Source organism: Phascolarctos cinereus, unplaced genomic scaffold, assembly GCF_003287225.1.
Source record: "Phascolarctos cinereus isolate Bilbo 61053 unplaced genomic scaffold, phaCin_HiC Scaffold_2;HRSCAF=192, whole genome shotgun sequence".
Lineage (NCBI taxonomy): Eukaryota > Metazoa > Chordata > Mammalia > Diprotodontia > Phascolarctidae > Phascolarctos > Phascolarctos cinereus.
The window spans coordinates 294,960,196-294,979,500 of record NW_027555625.1 but is presented as its reverse complement, the minus strand read 5'-3'; the positions used below and the strand labels follow the sequence as shown (position 1 = coordinate 294,979,500).

Here is a 19,305-nt window from a genome sequence, read left to right as displayed (position 1 = left end):
TATGTTAACAGATGTGTGGTTTCACATATAGTTCTTTTTTTTCTTCTACTTTACATATAGAAATGTTCTTTTTTGGTGTTAAGTTCAGAATAAAAAGTTTTTTTTAATGCATTGATGCATTTTATTTTGAACCCAAACAAACACTCCTATAGAGTACATCACTTCAAAAAGTGATTACTTTCTTGATAGCTAACAGAAAAGAAGGATGTATCTTTTAACTTTAACAATAATTAACCTTGATCATTGTATTTGGCCAGTTTTGTTCCCTCTCAATACTGATTTTTGTTTACTTTATAGACATTGTAACTCTGTTACACCAAGTGGGAAGTCAAGGCTGAGAAACAGACTGCAGCTTTCTTTCCCATCACAGTTTTTCTCTTATCACAGTGGCAGCAAGAGGCCTGAGCCAGAAAATCTCCTGCCTTAGTCTCCTCTTTGGTCAAAACCACATATGTGCATCTCTAATCACATTCTCTTGTATTGTACAATTTTCTTCTCAGGATATTTTTTGTAAGTTTTCTGGCAGGTATTCCCACAGGTAGATACAAGTACTGGGAAGTGTTGAACACCACAATAAAGCAAAATCAGTACAAGTCATCATTATTATTATTTTATATTTTCAGTCAGTCAATAAACATTTATTAAGCACTTACTATTTTTTTCCTATTTTTTCAGTCTTTTGGCTTTTTGTTTTTTAATGTCTCATGGAGTCATTAGCTCCCATTTGATCAATTCTAATTTATTTTTTATTTTTTATTTGTTTTTTGGTGAGGCGATTGGGGTTAAGTGACTTGCTCAGGGTCACACAGCTAGTAAGTGTTAAGTGTCTGAGGCTGGATTTGAACTCCAAGGCCAGAGCTCTATTCACTGCACCACCTAGCTGTCCCATCAATTCTAATTTCTAAGGAGTTCTTTTCTGCAGTATTTTGTACCCTTTTATTAACTGGCCAACTGTCTTCCAAAGAATTCTTTTCTTTAGTATTTTTTGGTACACATTTTATCATTTGACTAATTCTAATGGAGTAATTTCTTCAGTATTTTCGTGGTTTTTTTTTTTGCCAATCTGTTAACTCTCTTCATAGTTTTCTTGCAATGCTTTTATTTTCCTTATTTTTCCTCTACCACTCTGATTTTTAAAATGTTTTTGCCTTAAAAAAACAAAAAAAATTCTTTTCTTCTTCTAGGAATTCCTATTGAGTCCAATTTGCAATTTTCTGTGAGGATTTACTTATAGATGATTTAAAGTCATCGTCTTCTGGTTTGTTTCTTGGGCTTCCCTGTCACTATAGTTGCTTTTTATATTTAGGTTCTTTCTTTTTTTTTGGTGGTGGTGGTAGGGTTGCTCATTCTCCAGCCTATTTCATGACTTTTGACCTTATGTTTGATCCAGGCTCTGCTTTATTCTGGCAAAAAGGGGGCTACTAACATGACCTTCAGGCTTTTATGTCCTGCTGTTCAGCCAAGTCTGGGGACTTTTAAGTTTTCAATACTTCCAATATGGTTATGATCTGGGCTTTGGTCTAGTCACTGCCCTTCTGGTCTGCACTCTGGCCCTTACAGGGTACCTACTCCCTTGTGACCGCAGCCTCTCTTCTCTGCCCTGGAACTGTGACCTATATCCAAGGAGGGTCTCTGCTCCCTTGTGACTACAACTGCTCCTCTTCACCTTGGAACTATAACCTGGGAACAGGGTGTTGGACAGTGGAACTGCCAAATGGTACCCAATCCTGAGCCCAGTGCTAACACAGAAGTTCCCCTTGATTTTCTTTCTAACCAAGATTTCAGTCTCCTTACCAACTCTGAGCATTGGGTGCTCCAGGTGCTGCCACTGCCATCACCGCCTCCATTAGCCCATATGCAATATTTCTGCCCTGCCATGCTCCAGGCAAGCTCCATTTCAATGTCTGCACACCTGACCTTCTGTCCTCCCAAGTTACCCAGTGCTGAAAAAATGACTCACTTTTTGTTAGTTATCCTGCTCTGAATTGTTTGATGTGCTTTAAGGTAAGAAAGGAAAAAAATTGTTCAGAACAGTGGGTTGGGAGGGCTTGGAAAAATTGTTCACTTTACTCTACCATCTTGGCTCTGCCCCTCTTCTATTTTCCTTTTTTGCCATGCTTGCCAATCTGATACATGAGGTGGAACCTCAGGGATGCTTAATTTTCATTTCTTTTTTAGTGCTTTGAAACACTTCTTTTCATGTAGACGATGATAGCATGATTTCTTTCTTTGAAAATTGACTGGCCTTATCTATTGACTATTTAAAAAACCTGGCTCTTACTCCACTGTTATCAGAGAAACTTGCTACAGTAATTCCTTCCTCTCTTCTGTGATTCTATTCCTTGTGTGATCAGAACTCTTTCCCTATTCATAGTTGAGAAAGGCATTTCCTTCCTTGCTCCTCAAATTTATGATATAAACTTTTATATCTAGGTCATGTGTCCATTTGGAACTTCTCTTGTATATGGTGAGATGCTGGTCTAAATGTAATTTCTGCCAGACTGAATTCAGTTTTCCCAGCAGTTTTTGTCAAATAGCAATTTCTTGACCCTAGTAATTGGGAATTTTTTGATTTACTGAGTACTATGCCACTGCGCTCACTTGCATCTGTATAATTGTGTACCTATTATGTCTCAATGATCAACTCTTCTACTTTTCAACGAATAATAAATAATTCTGATGACTTTACAGCAGTTTCAGATCTGGTACTACAAGGCTCCCTTCCTTCCTACTTCTTTTTATTATCGCCCTTGAAATTGTTGACCTTTTATTTCTCCAGATGTCTTTTCTTTTTTCTAGGTCTGTAACAATCCTCAGTTTGGCATAGCATTACACAAATGTTAATAGCATTATTACCTAACAGAATCATTTAAAATTTACACATTCCAAGCATGAACAATTAATATCTCCAATTTTTTTCCTGTAGTTTTGTAAATTCATATAGTGCTCACGTATTTTAATTCGTGGACCCCCAAAAAGCTTATATAATCTATTAATCTTGAATAAAATTTAAGAAAATGTCTTCTGGCTACATTTTGTTGGTATTTTACAAAAAACATGCAGATTCATTTTATATCCTATTTTACTAAAGTTGTTTCAACTATTTTTAGGTGAACATCTAGGATTCTTTAGGTAGACTTGCTATCTACAACTCTGTCCCCTCCCAATGTTGTTTCCTCTAAGTACATTTATACCAAACCATGCCAGCTCTCTTCTGTTTTCTTCTTTCAGTTGTATCCTTAAATACCCATGGGATACCTTTGTTTACTTGGTCCTCTTGCCAAGCATTCTTTATCCTTCTTTGCTTGTTTTGAGCTGGTGCTGCTCATAATCTTCCATTAACCTTCTCTCAAGAATTTTAGTGAATTCTGAATAAGTGCTGCCCTGGCTACCACATCTCTGTTTGGCAAGTCATGGGTTTGCTCATTAAAATGGTTTTCAGGCTCTTTTGGTACAATTATGACATTTGATTTGCATTAAGTATCTACATTAAATTACATAATTGGTGTCAATGTCTTTTCCTCCATCTTATTTTTTTGGACATAAATTAATGTATTTAAACTGAGCAGGTTTAATAGGATTATTTTTTTTATTCTTTCCTCTAGTTTTTATTAATTTTGATCTTTGCTCTAATAATCCAATAGTTTTGAGTATACAGATAATTTAGAAATGACTCCCATATCAATGAGTCATTTTCTGCCAAAACATAATTACATTAAAAAGTTATTTGGTGCTTATCAAATCTGCTACTTTCAGATTGCTTTTCTCAAAACATTCATAATATATAAATGTGAGGCTTCAATTCAATGTCTTTGACCTCTTTACTGCTGGCCCGTTATATGCCAACATTTTTTTGGTCATCCTCACTTCTATCTATTCATATTGATGTATCAAAGTATATTTTTATTTAATTTAGAGCCAGGGAGTCTTACCCAGGTCCATGAATTTCAATATATATGTAAATGCATATACACATACTACATATGTGTAATTCTATGTATTTTATGCACTTAAAAACAACATTCTGTGGTCTAAGTAGAGTTCAGCTAAAAATCAAAGGGGTCCATCACACACACATACACAAATTATGAACTCCTGATTTAGAGGATCTAGTGTGTATATATACCTATAAACCTTTTCTATCTCTTAATCCTCTGCAATAGACGTTGGTGCATAATGGTCTCCTGGCACTTACCACGAACACTACTACATGAAACGACCAAATACTCCAGGAAACATCTTGTGGCCTTTAGGAACACAGTAAAACCAACTCTGCAACAATTTCTTTAATTGCCTCTCCAAGAAAAACTTGAAAAATCATCCTTTTCTTTCAGTGAAACTTTTTATATTGAGAATGCCAACAACAGAATTCAGTTCCTTCTGTAGTATGTCTACTCAGTCATTACAGAAGTAATTCACAGTTGGAATGCCGATGGCCAAGTTAAATTTTATTGATGGTTTAAAATTTGTGATTTTTATTACCTTCTTTCCTCCTTTTTCACACTCTTCATCACCACCACAGATATGCAAGAACGTCAAAGAAGACTAGGGGCCATTCTGCATTTTTGTTTCATGGGTTGCCATGGCCAGATGATGCATTACCAAACAGCCAATCTATTAGAAATGACTGCTGCATGTTTGGCTAGGCTAGCCCTTGGAAAGCACTGTTGCTGTGACTGTTCCACATTAAAACAAATTTAATTTATCCTGCCAGTCAAAACTTTCTTTTTGCTGTTAATATCATCCAAAGGGAACGAAACCTATCATGTTCTGCAATATCTATTTCCACTACTAAAATTAAACAAACTAAATTCCTGAGTATATTGAAAAGATGGAATATATCTCAACCCTTTAACACCACCATCTTTTCAGTGTTTTTGTTTGCCAAGACATGGATATACATGTTTGGAAAGACTATGCAAAAATAACGTTATTTATGAAAGAGAACCTTAGTCGTACAAGACTTGCTAGGTGCTAGATATCTAAACTTTAAATAAAGGTTCCTAAGCCAGCTCAGCCCATGATCTCTTTAGGCTTGCATATTTCCTCCCTAAGAAGTCACTTCCTTCATAATTTACAGAAGAGAACGAAGTCTATCATTTAAGAAAACTACCAGCTAATTTGAGTTTCACCAATATGAACAAAGTGACTCAAGCTTCATTCATTGGCTTACAATTTGCAATTCTCAGCCATCAAAGCACGTCTAATTGATAGCAGACTTTAGTGATCCACTTAACTCTTATGTAATAACTTTGCTAAAAAAAAGTTGTCCCTACCTCAAATAAAAGAGATTACAAAAAAAAGATCACATTAAAATAAAGTTTTTCCTTTCACTTCAAGAGGGATACTTTGGCTCAATATTCAATTCATTCCTCAAATTCATAATTTTCTTTACAATTTGTTAATGTTATTATCATGATTTATATAGTTTGTAAAGATCTACCACATATAGTTAATTAAATAAAATCTTGTTACTTCTATGAAAACTTCAGCATCAGTTCTGTCAGGAATTTGCTTCCAATTATAATTATGCACATGTAAACAAAAAATTTGGCTTATATTTCTGTTTATATCACAATTTTCCATTAACACGACTTAAGTATGATAATTATATCTGTTCATTTCCATTGTTCCAAAAGGTTCCTATTAAGTTACATGGTTTCCTTTAAGGAATGAGGTTTGTTTTAATAAGGTTTTCTTTATTATGCCTCATGTAAATGTTGACCATTTCCCCCTGTAGAACAGCACACTTCCCAAACAGATGTACTCAACTTGGCAGCTTCTGGGTAATAGCCAAATGCATAAGGGAGAGAGAAATGACACACTGAAAGGGATTTTTTTGTCTTTTAACTCCAGATAAAATCACAGGAATTAAAAGCAGTTTTCCTTTTGTTCACATGGCTATTCTCCACTGTGAAGTTTCTGATGTCTAATGTAGGCTGCACTGTAACTGAAAGTTTTCCCACAATCAGCACATTCAAAGGATTTCTTTCTAGTACTTCTCTGATGTTGGGTAAGGTATGAAATTTGATTAGAAGTTTTCCCAGATTCATAGGGTTTCTCTCTATTATGTATTCTTTCATGTCGAGTAAGGCATGTTCTATAGGCAAAGGCTTTCCCACACTCAATGCATTTGTAAGGTTTCACTTTAGAATGGATTCTCTGATGTTGCACAAGATTTTCTTCTAGCCTATAAGTCTTTTCACATTTATCACATTTATAAGGTCTCTCTCCAGTATGAAGTTTCTGATGTCTTTTGAGGAATGGAGTCCCACTGAAGGCTTTCCCACATTCATTACATTTATAGGGTCTCTCTCCAGTATGCCTTCTGTAATGCTGCTTAAATTGGGTCCGGCCAGTGAAGGCTCTTCCACAGACATTACATTTGTAGGGTCTCTCTCCAGTATGGATTCTCCGATGTTGGTTAAGGGATGATCTCTGTTTGAAGGCCTTCCCACACTCTTTACAGACATAGGGATTCTCTCCAGTATGAATTCTTTGATGTCCAGTGAGGAATGAAATTCGACTGAAGGCCTTTCCACATTCGTTACATTTATGGGGTTTTTCTCCAGTATGAATTTTCTGATGTTGATTGAGGATTGAACGCAATCTGAATGTTCTCCCACATTCATTACATTTATAGGGTTTTTCTCCAGTATGGATTCTCTGGTGTAGGGTAAGATATACATATAGCCTGAAAGTTAGTCCACATTCATAACATTTATAAGGTCTCTCTCCAGTATGAATTCTCTGATGTTGAACAAGAGATGAAGGGTGACGGAAAGTTTTCTTACACTCACTACATGTATAGGGATCACCTCTAATATGAACTTTCCGATGTTGAGTAAGGTGTGCATTCTGGTTGAAGGTCTTCCCACATTCATTACACTGATAGGGTTTTTCTCCAGTATGAATTCTCTGATGTAACTTAAGGTGTGCAGTTCTGTTAAAGGCTTTCCCACATTCATTACATTTATGAGGTTTCTCTCCAGTACAAATGTTCTGATTTTGAGTGTGGTGGGTCTGCTGTAAAAACGACTTTTCATAGTCATTAAGTTCAGAGTATTTCTTCTCTGTACAAATTCTCTGATGTTTAACTAGACGTGAAATATGTTTGAAATTCTTCTCACATGTATCACATTTATGATATCTCTCTCCTGTAAGAATAAGGAATGTAATCAGATTAAAGCACTTTCAAACTCACATGCAGGGCCCTTCTTCCCATTGCATATTTTCTTGTGGGGTAATGCCATTGGCCTCAAATTTCTCTCATATATTCTACTTGCTCCTTACCTAGTCGTGACATTTTCAAGTTTCTCCTAATTTAGAATACCAGAAACCCATTTTGGTGACCACACGTATGCTCAACCTGAGCAAACTATTCCTAAAAAATAGAGATGTTCAAAAATAGAATGGGCCACCTCAGAATAAGTCACCTATCACTGAAGGTCTCAAGATGTTGAACGAGCATTTGTTGGGAATGTTATAAATGAGACACATGCTTCAGGAAGGGGCTGGCAAGATGACCACTGAGATATCATCCAGCTCTTAAGAGTCTATGATTTTATTTTTAGCAAAACACATATCACAGATAGTACTCTAAGGTATTTTCCTTACAATGCTATGAGGCAGATTGGAGGGTAGAACAATGAACTCCAAAACCTCCATTTAAGGAGGCAGTTCGTTTTTCACTTGGCTACAGTACTTTAAGACTTTTCAATCTTCCACCATGCCCTCCCTGCTTTCAGCTTCCTTTTGCCTTTTGTGGTCTGTCTTCCCCCATTAGATTGTAAGTTCCTTGAAGGCAGAAGCTATCTTTCTTTTTTAAAATTTGTGTCCCAAGCACTTAGCACAGTGTCTGGTACATAGTAGGTGCTTAATAAATGTTGACTGATTGAGAAAGACAGTGAAATTATTCTTTCCTACCATATTTTTCTTTTAAAAAATTTTTTTTTAAGGGCAATTGGGGTTAAGTGATTTGCCCAGGGTCATGCAGCTAGTAAATGTCTGAGGCCAGATTTGAACTCAGGTCCTCCTGACTCCAGAGCTGGTGCTCTATCCACTGTGCCACCTAGCTGCCCCTCATATTTTTCTTTTCACAGATGAAGAAAATGAGGTTCAAATAGGTGGGCTGACTATGACACATGGCTAGAAGAGGTTGAATTGCAAACGAGATTGTAACAATTACATGAATATGAAATCAGGCAATTCAAGTAATCTTTTGGGAAAGATGTGGCAACAAAAGAAATAAAAGCAAACGGGAGGAACCAATGAATAAGGAAAAAGTGAAGAGGAGAGGGAATAATCAGAAGATTAAGGCCCTTAGAAAAACAGTAAAGGAAAAAAACCCAGAACATAGTGAAGGAGTCAGATTTAGAAGGAAGGGGTACTTCTGAAACTGGAGAGATGCACTGAAAAACAAAGGAAAAAACATTTAAGAGGAACACGATAGTGGTCTTCAAATATTGGAAAGGCAATTTTATGGAAGGGGGATTTAGTCTCATTCAGCTTTATTCCAAAGGGGAAGAAAATTAGATCAGTTCAATATAAGAAAATAACTAACAAAGCTGTCTAAAAATGAGGATATACTACTTCACAAATGAATTAAGTACTATACCAATGTTCAATATTCAAGCAATGGCTGGATAAGTATCTGCTAAATATTTAGAGAAGAAATTCCTACATGCGTGGCAAACTGAACTGGATAACATCCAAGATCCCTTCCAATTCTAAGAGATTATGCAATTAAAGTATATGAGGATACATATCAAAAGGCTTAGATCTTTAATACAACTGGAGAACTCTGAGAGTTACTCAACTAACACTTACAAGATACTACCCCCTCATGAATGTTAGTGATTCCTTTTCTGCCTAATTCTCACTCACTCACCTGGACAGATGACTCTTGGAACTTCTCTCTTTACCATCCAGGGCTCTTTTCCTTGTTCCAACAAGAATATCACCTCTGGTTTAGAAACCTGAGTCCCTATTCACAGGCAAAAGACAGAGAGTTGGACATTTTGTCATAGGACATAGAACTAGGATGAAATCCCACTGATTAGTCTTCAGGACTTCTGAAAGATGAAAAAAACTGCAGCACCATGGAATTAATGAAGCTTTCTATTTTAACTGTTAACACATAACATTTTCACATGGGAATAGATAGTAGGAACAACCTGTTTGGGAGACTACAAGGTGTTAAGGAATTTCAGATCTCTAAGATTCAGGCTCAACTCAAACATTTCATAAGGCCCCATCACTTTTTAAAAACTGGGAAAAGGGGATATTACAAGTCACACAAAAAAATGGATGCTTTCCTTACCTAGTGAGATTATATTTCTATAGTTTTCCAACATCACATCCCGGTAGAGGTCTCTCTGAGCAACATCTAGTTCCTCCCATTCCTCCCACGTGAAGTCCACAGCCACATCCTTGAATGTCACTGATTCCTGAAATGGCAGAATACAATTATTCAGCCTGAGATAATTTCCTCCCCTCCACTCCTGAACAGTGAGGAAAGCTGGAAGCACCACAGGATGTAGATAAGATTTATAGGAAATAGGGGCAGCTACCTGGCACAGTGGATAGAGCACTGGCCCTGGAGTCAGGAGGACCTGAGCTCAAATCCGGCCTCAGACACAACACTCACTAGTGGTGTGACCGTGGGCAAGTCACTTAACCCCACTGTCTACTTAAAAAAAAAAGATTTACAGGAAATAGTTCTGATTATGTTTAGAATTCTGAATCTTCCAAATCAAGTATTCATTTATTATTATTATTGTGTATACAGTACTGTACATGACTGGCAAATTAAAAAAAGAAAAGAAAAAAAAGAAAGCCAAGTATGTAGTTCCTGTTCTTAAGGAACACAGAGCTTACAATAAAGAAAATTTAGAAACACAGCGTAATTTTAAAGAATACAGGCAAGTGCTTAAAAATTCTAAATAAGTTTATAAGAGTTCAGAAAAGAGATTGAGGTTGATTGATGTACTATAAAACTTCACAGAAGAATTCTATATCCTTAGAGTCTAAATTAGTTTAAGGTCATAATTCCTAACTCCCACTCAATGTCTCTGTGTAGCTGACAGCTAGCGGTCCAGCCTTTTTAAAAACTCTCTTGATGATGGGATAATTCACTCCAGAAAGCAGCCCTTTCCAATTATTAAGCTGTGATTAAAAAAAAAATTCTACCATTGATCTGAATTGTGTATCCATATAACTTACACCCATCAATCCAAATTCTATCCTTTGGTGCCTACAGAATAACAAATTTGTTATTTACTTTTGTTAATATCCACCTTAAAACATGTACATGAAACTCAACACTTTATCCAAGATATGGTCTGATCAGGGCGGAGTGAAGTACAACTGTCACTTCTTTCACTAAGTAATGTAAAACTAAGGTTGCATTAGTTTTTTGGATGTCATGTCACTGGTACATCTATATTACGCTTGGTCATGTCAAATTTTAGACAAACAAGTTTGTTGTCATGTCTACTCTCCTGTGATGTTACTTGGGATAGCTAATTTTTTGAATCTCTATGCAGAATTGTACATTTGTCCCCATTTAATTGCTCTATCATTCTAGCCTGTCAAATTTTGTGAATCTTGATTCCATGGTACAGTAAAAAATACACTGATTTTGAGAAGACTGAAGTTTGAATTCCTGCTCTGTTATTTACTATATAACACACTTCACCTCTCTGGGCTTCAATTTCCTTATGTTCAAAATAAAAAGACTAGCCTAGATAATCTCCAAGATCCCTTTCCAGTTCTAAATCCTATGATCTAATGTTACCTGCTCTATTCTCACTGTATCATCTGATATTTAGTAAGCAGGTTTACAATGTTTTTAACCAAAATTGTAGGCACAGAATACTCTGGTGTATGACTAAAGAGTTATCACAAAGCTCATTGTAAAGGAAATCTATGAAAATGAAAATACACTGAAAACACTTAACAAAAAGCATACAACATTTGGACACAAAAATCCTAATGCCAGTGAAACATGCCAAGTTAAAATGAATGTGATCAAGATTTTAAATTATGTACTTATAACTGTTTGGGTAAATTTAATTAAAAATTAAAATAATAACAATAAAAATAATACAAATCAAATTAAAAAAAATTAAAGAATCATCCACAAAAAACCCCCAAAACATGAGAGAACTGGGATGTACAGTATAACATAACACTATTATTCTGTTTTTAACTACATATTTCCTAGAGGTCGGTGATATGATAAGAGGGCTATGGACTGAAGAGTTAAACTGGTTCACTAAGGGGTCAGGATGGGGAAAAGAATGATGAACAGAAGACTTCAGAAAAACCTGGAAAGACTTGTATGGTCTGATGCTGAGTGAAGTGAGCAGAACTAGGAGAACGTTGTACATAGTAATAACCATGTTGTGCAATGACTAATATTGATAGACTTAACCCTTCTGAGCAATGCAAGGATCTAAGACATCTCCAAAGGCCTCATGATGGAAAATGCTATCCACATCCAAAGAACGAACTATGGAGTGTGAATGCAGATCGAAGCACCCTGTTTACTAATTCTTTTTCTTCTGTTGTGTTTTGTTTCCTCTTTCTGGTGGTTCCTCCTATTGGTTCTAATTGTTCCTTACAAGATCACTAATGTAAAAATATGTTTAATAGGAACGTATACGTATAGCCTATATCAGATTGCATGCCATCTTGGGGTGGGAGGGGGAGAAAAATTAAAAACTCAAAAGCTTATGGAAGTGACTCTGATAAATCAAAATAAATTAATTGGGGGGAAAAAAAGATAGGAAAAAGAAGAGAATGGTTAGTGCAAGGATGATGGCCTGGGAAAGAACAGAGGAGTCAAGGGACCAAAGGACATGGTTTGGATGAAAAACAGGTTTTGGTTACTAAGGGAAGGAAAAGGGAAAAGTGGAAAGAAAAGAGATAATGGTCCAAAGTAGGAGTTCAGAATTCTTGAACATGAAGGTGGTGCATTTGTGAGTGATAGTAAGGTCAAGGGTATGACCATCCTTGTGTGTGGCTGAGGTGGGGTATAGAAATAGGTGACAGGACATGAGTAAGTAGAGGAACTGAGTGGTTAGGGTGTTTAAGGGAAAGTCAATATATATGCTGAAGTCTGTAAGTATGAAGGCAGGAGTCAGGGAGGAAAGAAAAATTGTCAGCCAGGTACAGAACTCACTGAGGAAGGTAGGAAGTGACCTGGAGGTCTATAGACAAAAGCTACCAGGATTTTGACTGGGTGGTAGATATGAACCTCAAAGAAGGGCAAGTTACTGAATGATGGAGGTAGGGGAAAACCTGGAAGTGGCAATGAGGAACAAAGAGTATTCCGACTCCCTTGCCTTGACCAGTGAGTTGAAGGGAATGAGAGAGAGTGCAGCCAGTACTGGAAAGAGTGTTCAGTTTCGGAATATTATCCCAGACTTCTTTTTTCTCTTTTCTTGTTCAAGATTCTTCTGTTATGCAAAATCTTAGGGCAGTCATATCTGATTGCTCTCATTAGAGAACGTGGAGGAGCTATGCCATTTTAGACATCTCAGTCTCCAAGCTAGAAATGGCTCAGCTAGAGATTAAAGTTATATCAAACTGTTTCTGGAAGACTGGTGCCTAAATGCAGAATACAGTACTAGTAATAATAATTTTCTTCAAAAATATTTTCTTCAGTTGAAGACACCAGGAATCTTAGAAAAGAGAAGCCTTAACTGGGGAGGAGAATATTATAGTCATTTTCAAGTATTTGAATGATTGCCATATGGTACAAAGATTAGATTTGCTTTGGGTGCCACAAGAGGCAGAACTAGGAAACCAGAACTAGAGGGAGCTGTGGATTTTTATACCAATGTAAAGAAAAAACTGTGCATAAGTGGAACAGACTGTATATCAAGAGTTACTGAATTCACCTTCAAAGGAGATCTTCCAGCAGAAGTCTTATGATGATGGACTGGAGGATATTATAAAGGTATTTGCCATCTGAATGGTCAATTAGATTCGACCTCGAAGGCCTTCCTTCCAATTGTGAGAAAATGTAATCAACTGTGAATCCTGTTTTACATCAAAGCCCTGAAAACTTGGGTCCTTTTAAGCAGTGACACTTCAATGTGAAAGCAAATAAATAAGTACCATCATATTTGTTTTACTGTGTAAGACTGTAAAATAAACTATGTATTTAACTATCATTGGGAGGAGATACCCTAGAATCTGGTTTCCTTGTCAGGGATATGTAAATATCCAGCTTTCAGAAAAATAGTGACAAATTCTCCCCCAGACTTCCAGAACAATTTTGGTAAGGCCATGACATAATCATGGACCAATGGACACATCACTCTGACAGAAATCATAGTCACCCCATGGCACTCCAAAGACAGGATAGCATTTAGACATTTTAAAGTATGAAGACCTTTTTACAGTGGACATAGTATTTTATTTTATTTTTTTTTAGGCAATTGGGGTTAAGTGACTAGCCCAGGGTCACACAGCTAGTAAGTGTCAAGTGTCTGATCTGAGGCCAGATTTGAACTCAGGTCCTCCTGACTTCAGGGCTGGTGCTCCATCCACTGCGCCACCTATGTGCCCTGACATAGTATCATTTACAGACCGTATGGTATGGTTAAAAGCAATAGGAAGATATGGGCTCAAGTCCCAACGCAACTAGTCCTGGCTAATTCACTTAACTTCCTATCTACAAATGCTAATACAATCTATGCTTCATCAGGTTGTTGTGGGGAAATAAATAACAAACTTTAAAGGGCTAGTTTTTTTTTTTACTGCTGTGGTTTCTATTACTTTTATATACTTTGGGACTCACGTTAGACAGTCACATCAATGTTTGCCACTCAGATCACTCTCTTTTGTCTCTTCTTCCTCAAACACAGCTTAATCATATCACTTGACTGCCTTCCTTCTCAAAAACACGAAATGGCTTCCAATTTTTTTACAGGATAAATTCTAAACCAGCTCCTATTCAAGGCTTTTACAAATCTGGTCTTACTCAACAAAGTCAGCTTGTCACTCTTTCCTAACGTGACTTCTTCCACAGATATATGTCCGTTTCTTCCACAAGCCTATTAATGAAGTTCAGTCACCTGAAGGAAAACACTTGGTCCTGAGATAGGTTGTTGTTTAAAAAAAAATTCAAGTACAAAAGAAGGAAATTTTTCACTCCCTCAAGACCCGAAGTGGCATTTTAGAAAGAGAAATGAAATTCTAACTCACCTGGGGTCCAGCTGTCAGGAACACAGAGGACATTCCTTCCTCTTTAACGCTCCCCTTTTGGGAGAGAGAGAATCCTGAAGAGGGAGAATTGGAGATAAGAAAGGAAAATATGAGAGACTATTCTGACTTATCGCACCCACATTCACCAGTCTAGAAACTTTCACATACTAGTTGGGGGTGGTTTCAATGCTCTGCACTAACAAGGAAGTCAAAGCAAGTTCCAGAAACAACCCACTCTTCTGAGTCACTAGAGCCCTTTTCTCAGTCTATTTTCTACATGACATCTCTCAACCACCTCCTCATCTCAGATGCCCTTAACTTTCTTGACTTGTGTCGCTGCTCTCGTTTTGTTTTTCCTGTCTGATTGCTCCTTCTTATTCTTCTTTGCTGGATCATCATCCATTTCTTACCCAAGATTCTATACCGGGCTCTCTTCTCTCTAATACACTCGATCCTCTGGTGGTCTGACATTCAGCCCTATCAGTTCAGTTACTACTGCTACACAGATGACAGAAGTCTCATAAAAATTGTCTTTGCTTTTAACATTTCTATTTTGGTAATGGCACTATCATCACCCAACCTTCAAATTTTGGAGTCATCTTTGACTCTTTCCCTTCACCAACCTGTTGCCACGTTTTATTATTTCCATTTCAATGACATCTCTCGAATTTGTCTTGCCCTTCCATTCATAATGCGACTATCCTGCCTCCACTCCCCTTTTTCAAAGATTCACATCACCTCTTGCCTAGACTACTATAACAGACTCTTAACTAGTTTTCCTGAGTCTAGTACCCCCCCTACTCTCCCCATTTTTTACAAAGTTGACAAAAAACCTAATGCAAAGAACTGATCTGCTACTCCAAAACTTTCAGAGGCTCCCTATTAGGATAAGGTTAAAATAGAAACGCTTTTTTGTCTGGCATCTACATTAAGAGACATACAGAGAAGTGGAAAAGTGGAGTATATTTTGTTAGAAGAGACCTGGGTTCAAATCTCAGTCCTGGCAGATTTTAGTTATTGTCTACGGGCACGTAATCTTTCTCTGAGCCTCAAATGTTTGTATAAAATGCTTATAGTAATAGCAACTTCATAGGATTCTTGTGGAAATGCTCTGTCAGCTATATAGTGCTAGAGGAATGTGATTATCTTGGCTTCAACTTACCTTCTCAGCCTGATTTCATTTTATTCTCTTTCACTTATTCTAAATTCCAGCTAAATTAGATATCCAACTCTTCCCTGTTCTCATCCAAGCCATCCGCCACGCATGCCCCTTATCTCTAACTACTGAAGAACTGTTTTTTTCCCCTTCCAAGGTCCAGCTCATGTGTTACCTTTATAATACCTAGCAAATAGCAAACATTTAATAAAAGCTTGTTGACAGTTTCTCTGTGAAACTTTACCCAGTTTCCCTAAGAATTCTCTCTCAAATTTTCCTAGGTCATTCTATCTAAATCCCACATAGAACTGAATGTAGAGTGGGAAGGAATCTCAATCTCTGACCAAGATTCATTTCTATAATATCAATCTGTCCTCATATGGCAAGCTCTCTAGTCATGACCTCATCCTTATTGCCTCTACAAAAGCTTGAGATTTTTAATGCCCTTCATTAAATGTGGTATCTAGAATTAAACACAACAATCCAGATGTGACCTGACCAGGCCAGAGAACAGCAGTATCACAATCTCTCAAATTCTAGACATTATACTTCTCAATAGAGCCCAGTACTGAAGTAGATTTTAGGTTGCCACATTGTACTGTTGACTCATTAGGTGCTCATTATTCAGTAAACCCATCCAGGTCTTTTTCTCTAGGACTTGCATTTAGTGACCCACACGCCCAACACGTTTAAAGCTACCTGTGACGTTGTTTTTAAACTCATGTATGTTATTTTACATTTATTACTATTAATCTCTCTATAACATTTTTGTCATAGGACCATTTCCCACTGATCCCCAACTTGCCCCCATCATATACTACCTCATATTGTAATTATTTGAGCATATGTCACATCCCCCTTTAGGACCATCTATTTAGAGGTTATCTAGTCAAACCCTGTCATTTTCAAGATGAGGAAAAAGGTCAGTGAAGCTAAGCAACTTTCTTAAGATCAAAGGTAAAAATAAGTGACAAAAAGTTAAGACAAAAAGTTAAACCTGACATCTGACTCTATATCTTTCTTCCTATTTTACCACATTGCAATTAGATTTGGCTAATGCCTAGACTATTTTTCATTTTTTTTCCTATGCCAAGTACACAATGTCCTTCACATATAATACTTTTTACAGCTTCCTGTCTGTCCTCAATATATTGTGAGGTTTTAAGTGCTTCTTATTTTTTGCATCTGGGTAACTTCTTTATTTAATGGTAATACTCCAATTCCCCAAGGCTGACTCACAAAATTTGGAGAAAACAGCTTTATAAAGAATAAAAATGTTTATGTCATCAGTACGGCCTAGTGTGATGAAAAGATAACCTGATTAGACATTCCTACATTCTAGTTCTGGTTTTGCTATCAACAAAGGAGATTTTTTTTTAAGCAATTTACCTCTCTGATCCTATTTTTCACCCCTTTAAGATGGGAAGGATAATGTTTATCCAAAGGTCTCTCGTTAGGAAGCAAATTAAATCACTAATGTGAAAGAATGGAGGCAGGGAAACCAATTAGGAAATAACAGTGTATGTGTGGAGAATAAAGGGCACTAGGTGGTGAAAGAAAGGAAATAGTCTGGATTAGCTGATCACCAGGCCAATTTTCCATACACCTCATTTTAGGTCTCAGGTCTCAGCCCTTAGACCAAAGGTTCCCAGTACTCCATCTGTCTTTGTAATTTTAATTTCTTTCCTTAAGAATTTGTGTCAGATCCTTCAGTTACCCACTCCCAAATATTTTCTGAATGCTGCAACATTCACATTTAGTTGTGACAACTCCTGATCTTCCCAGGAAGAATACTTAGGAAATTGTTCAACAGAAGTAAGAGCTTCCTTTCAGTCTCTAGGCTCAGCCTAAAGATCAGAGATCTCCTAGGATGGATTCTTCCTCCATATTCATATGGAGTTAAGGGCCCTGGGGCAAGGTCACTCTAGTAGGGCCTGGCATTCTGATACTCAGGTCTGTTACCTCAGCAGACAACCCTCCCTTTGGTACCTCAGGCTGAGTCCTTATTTTCCCCAGGCTGTGCTGTGGATGGAGACAAGAAGAATCAACAAGAGGGGACCCAGTAGCTTCAATTGCAGTCTAATTCCAGGGTCCTGCAGAGATGGCAAGTGGTCCTGCACATACAAATGGCACAAGATGCATTTCATTCATTGAACATCGTGAACAGTCAACAAATTCAGGTTCTTTTCTGACAAACATAGATCCACAAGAAGAAGCCCTCGGGCTTCTCGACTGAATCAAATCAAGTATTCCAAACTGGAGCGAAGTGCACGTATTTGATGAACTGAAACTTAAAAAAAAGATACTTCCCCAAATAAGTAATTTTTAAATTATATATTTTACCGGAGACCGGGGTGGGGGTGGGGAGGTCTGAGGTTGTATTCGATCAACCGAGATAACCATTAGCTCTTGCGACGCATTTCTGCTCTAAAAGGGCGGAAACTACAACGAGGAAAATGGATCAGCTGCACGTTTAGGGCAGATCTACTACACTAGTCCTTCCGACTAAATATATCGAGAAAAAGACAATGTCTTTGGTCGGGAGAGGACCCATTCAAGTTCTTTCCCTCCTCACGCCCTCAGCAGGGTTTGCCTTGCTCGCCACCCTCGCCCACCACCCCGGGGGCCCGGCGAGCAAGCAGCCCCAGCGGCCTCTGGCAGACAGACAGAGGTCCAGACACTCTCCGTTTGGGGAAAGAGAACGGAAGCCCGAGGACGGCCCCAAGCCGAAGGTCAGGGTTCCGCACATGCGCAAAAGGGAAGCCCCCCCCATTCCCAACCTGCTTCCGTCCCGCGCTCCTGCCAGTCACATCACCATCCCCCACCACCTCCGCCCCGGGCTCCGGCTGCTCCAGCCACAGAGACTCAAAGGCAAAACGCCAAGGTCCCTGAATACCTGGGCTTTGGGCCCTGGGTCCACACTGGCCTTACACAAAAAACGTGCCTTGAAGCCGACAATCCCTTTCCATGATGGCGGAGGGACTGCGCGCGCATTAAACGGGAGTCGAGGCTGCGCACGCGCGTTAACAAGCCTCCGCTTGACAATTACTAGAGCGCGCGGTAAGCATTGCTCTTTTGCTAGGGCTCATTTCCTATAGGTCTATGCGGAGAGTCTTGTCTCCCGCAGTGACGGGCGGGGCGGCAAAGGGCGAGGGGGTCCCTCGAGGTGGTGGCTGTTTGGTTGTACTACATATTACAGGGGAGTGACCTGGGGCTGAGGAGGCGCTAGTTTCGGGGCTTAGCCGGGGGTCTAGAGGGGCAACCATTGTTGAAAGCTACTTTTTTAAAAAAAAAATTTATTTTGATTTATCAACAGTCACTTCCATAAGCTTTTGAGTTGTAAATTTTTCTCCCCCTCCCTCCCCACCTCCCTCCCCAAGACAGCGCCCAATCTGATATGGGCTATACATATATATTCCTATTAAACATATTTTCACATTAGTATTGTTGTAAGTAAAAATTAGAACTAATAGGAGGAACCACCAGAAAGAGGAAACAAAACACAACAGAAGGGAAAAAAAAAGCAAATAGTATTTGCATTCAAACTCCATAGTTCTTTCTCTGGATGTGGATAGCATTTTCCATCACGAGGCCTCTGGGGATGTCTTAGATCCTTGTATTGCTGAGAAGGGTTAAGTCTATCAATATTAGTCATCACACAATGTGACTGTTATGTGTACAACGTTCTCTTGGTTCTGCTCACTTCACTCAGCATCAGACCATACAACTCTGAAAGCTACTTTTTAAAGAACTTTGGGGTGACAAGGCGAAAAATGCATGTAAATAATAAAGAAGGGATAAATAGCTTAGCGTCTTTAGCAAAGCAGTAATTTTATACCATCTGCAGATGAAGACCATTTCCTTCCTCCCTCGCAATTAGTGCCTTGAAAAAAATTTACAGTCCTGACAAGTGAAGTCTTAGCCCCAAG

At 38.1% G+C, this 19,305-nt stretch overlaps 1 protein-coding gene and 1 long non-coding RNA gene across 2 annotated transcripts in view; one reads left to right on the top strand and one right to left on the bottom strand.

The window, feature by feature from the left end:
• Nucleotides 1-4,323: 4,323 nt before the first annotated feature.
• The window catches only part of LOC110207376 (uncharacterized), a 50,518-nt gene continuing 35,536 nt past the window's right edge, over nucleotides 4,324-19,305 (bottom strand). Inside the window, exon 7 of the mRNA XM_020984985.2 lies at nucleotides 4,324-6,953. Coding sequence (XP_020840644.2) covers nucleotides 5,902-6,953 — 1,052 coding nt within the window. The 3' untranslated portion in view covers nucleotides 4,324-5,901. The remainder of the gene's footprint in view (nucleotides 6,954-19,305) is intronic.
• LOC144455916 (uncharacterized) overlaps nucleotides 18,151-19,305 on the top strand; it is a 31,024-nt gene continuing 29,869 nt past the window's right edge. Inside the window, exon 1 of the long non-coding RNA XR_013484771.1 lies at nucleotides 18,151-18,436. This is a non-coding gene — a long non-coding RNA (uncharacterized LOC144455916). The remainder of the gene's footprint in view (nucleotides 18,437-19,305) is intronic.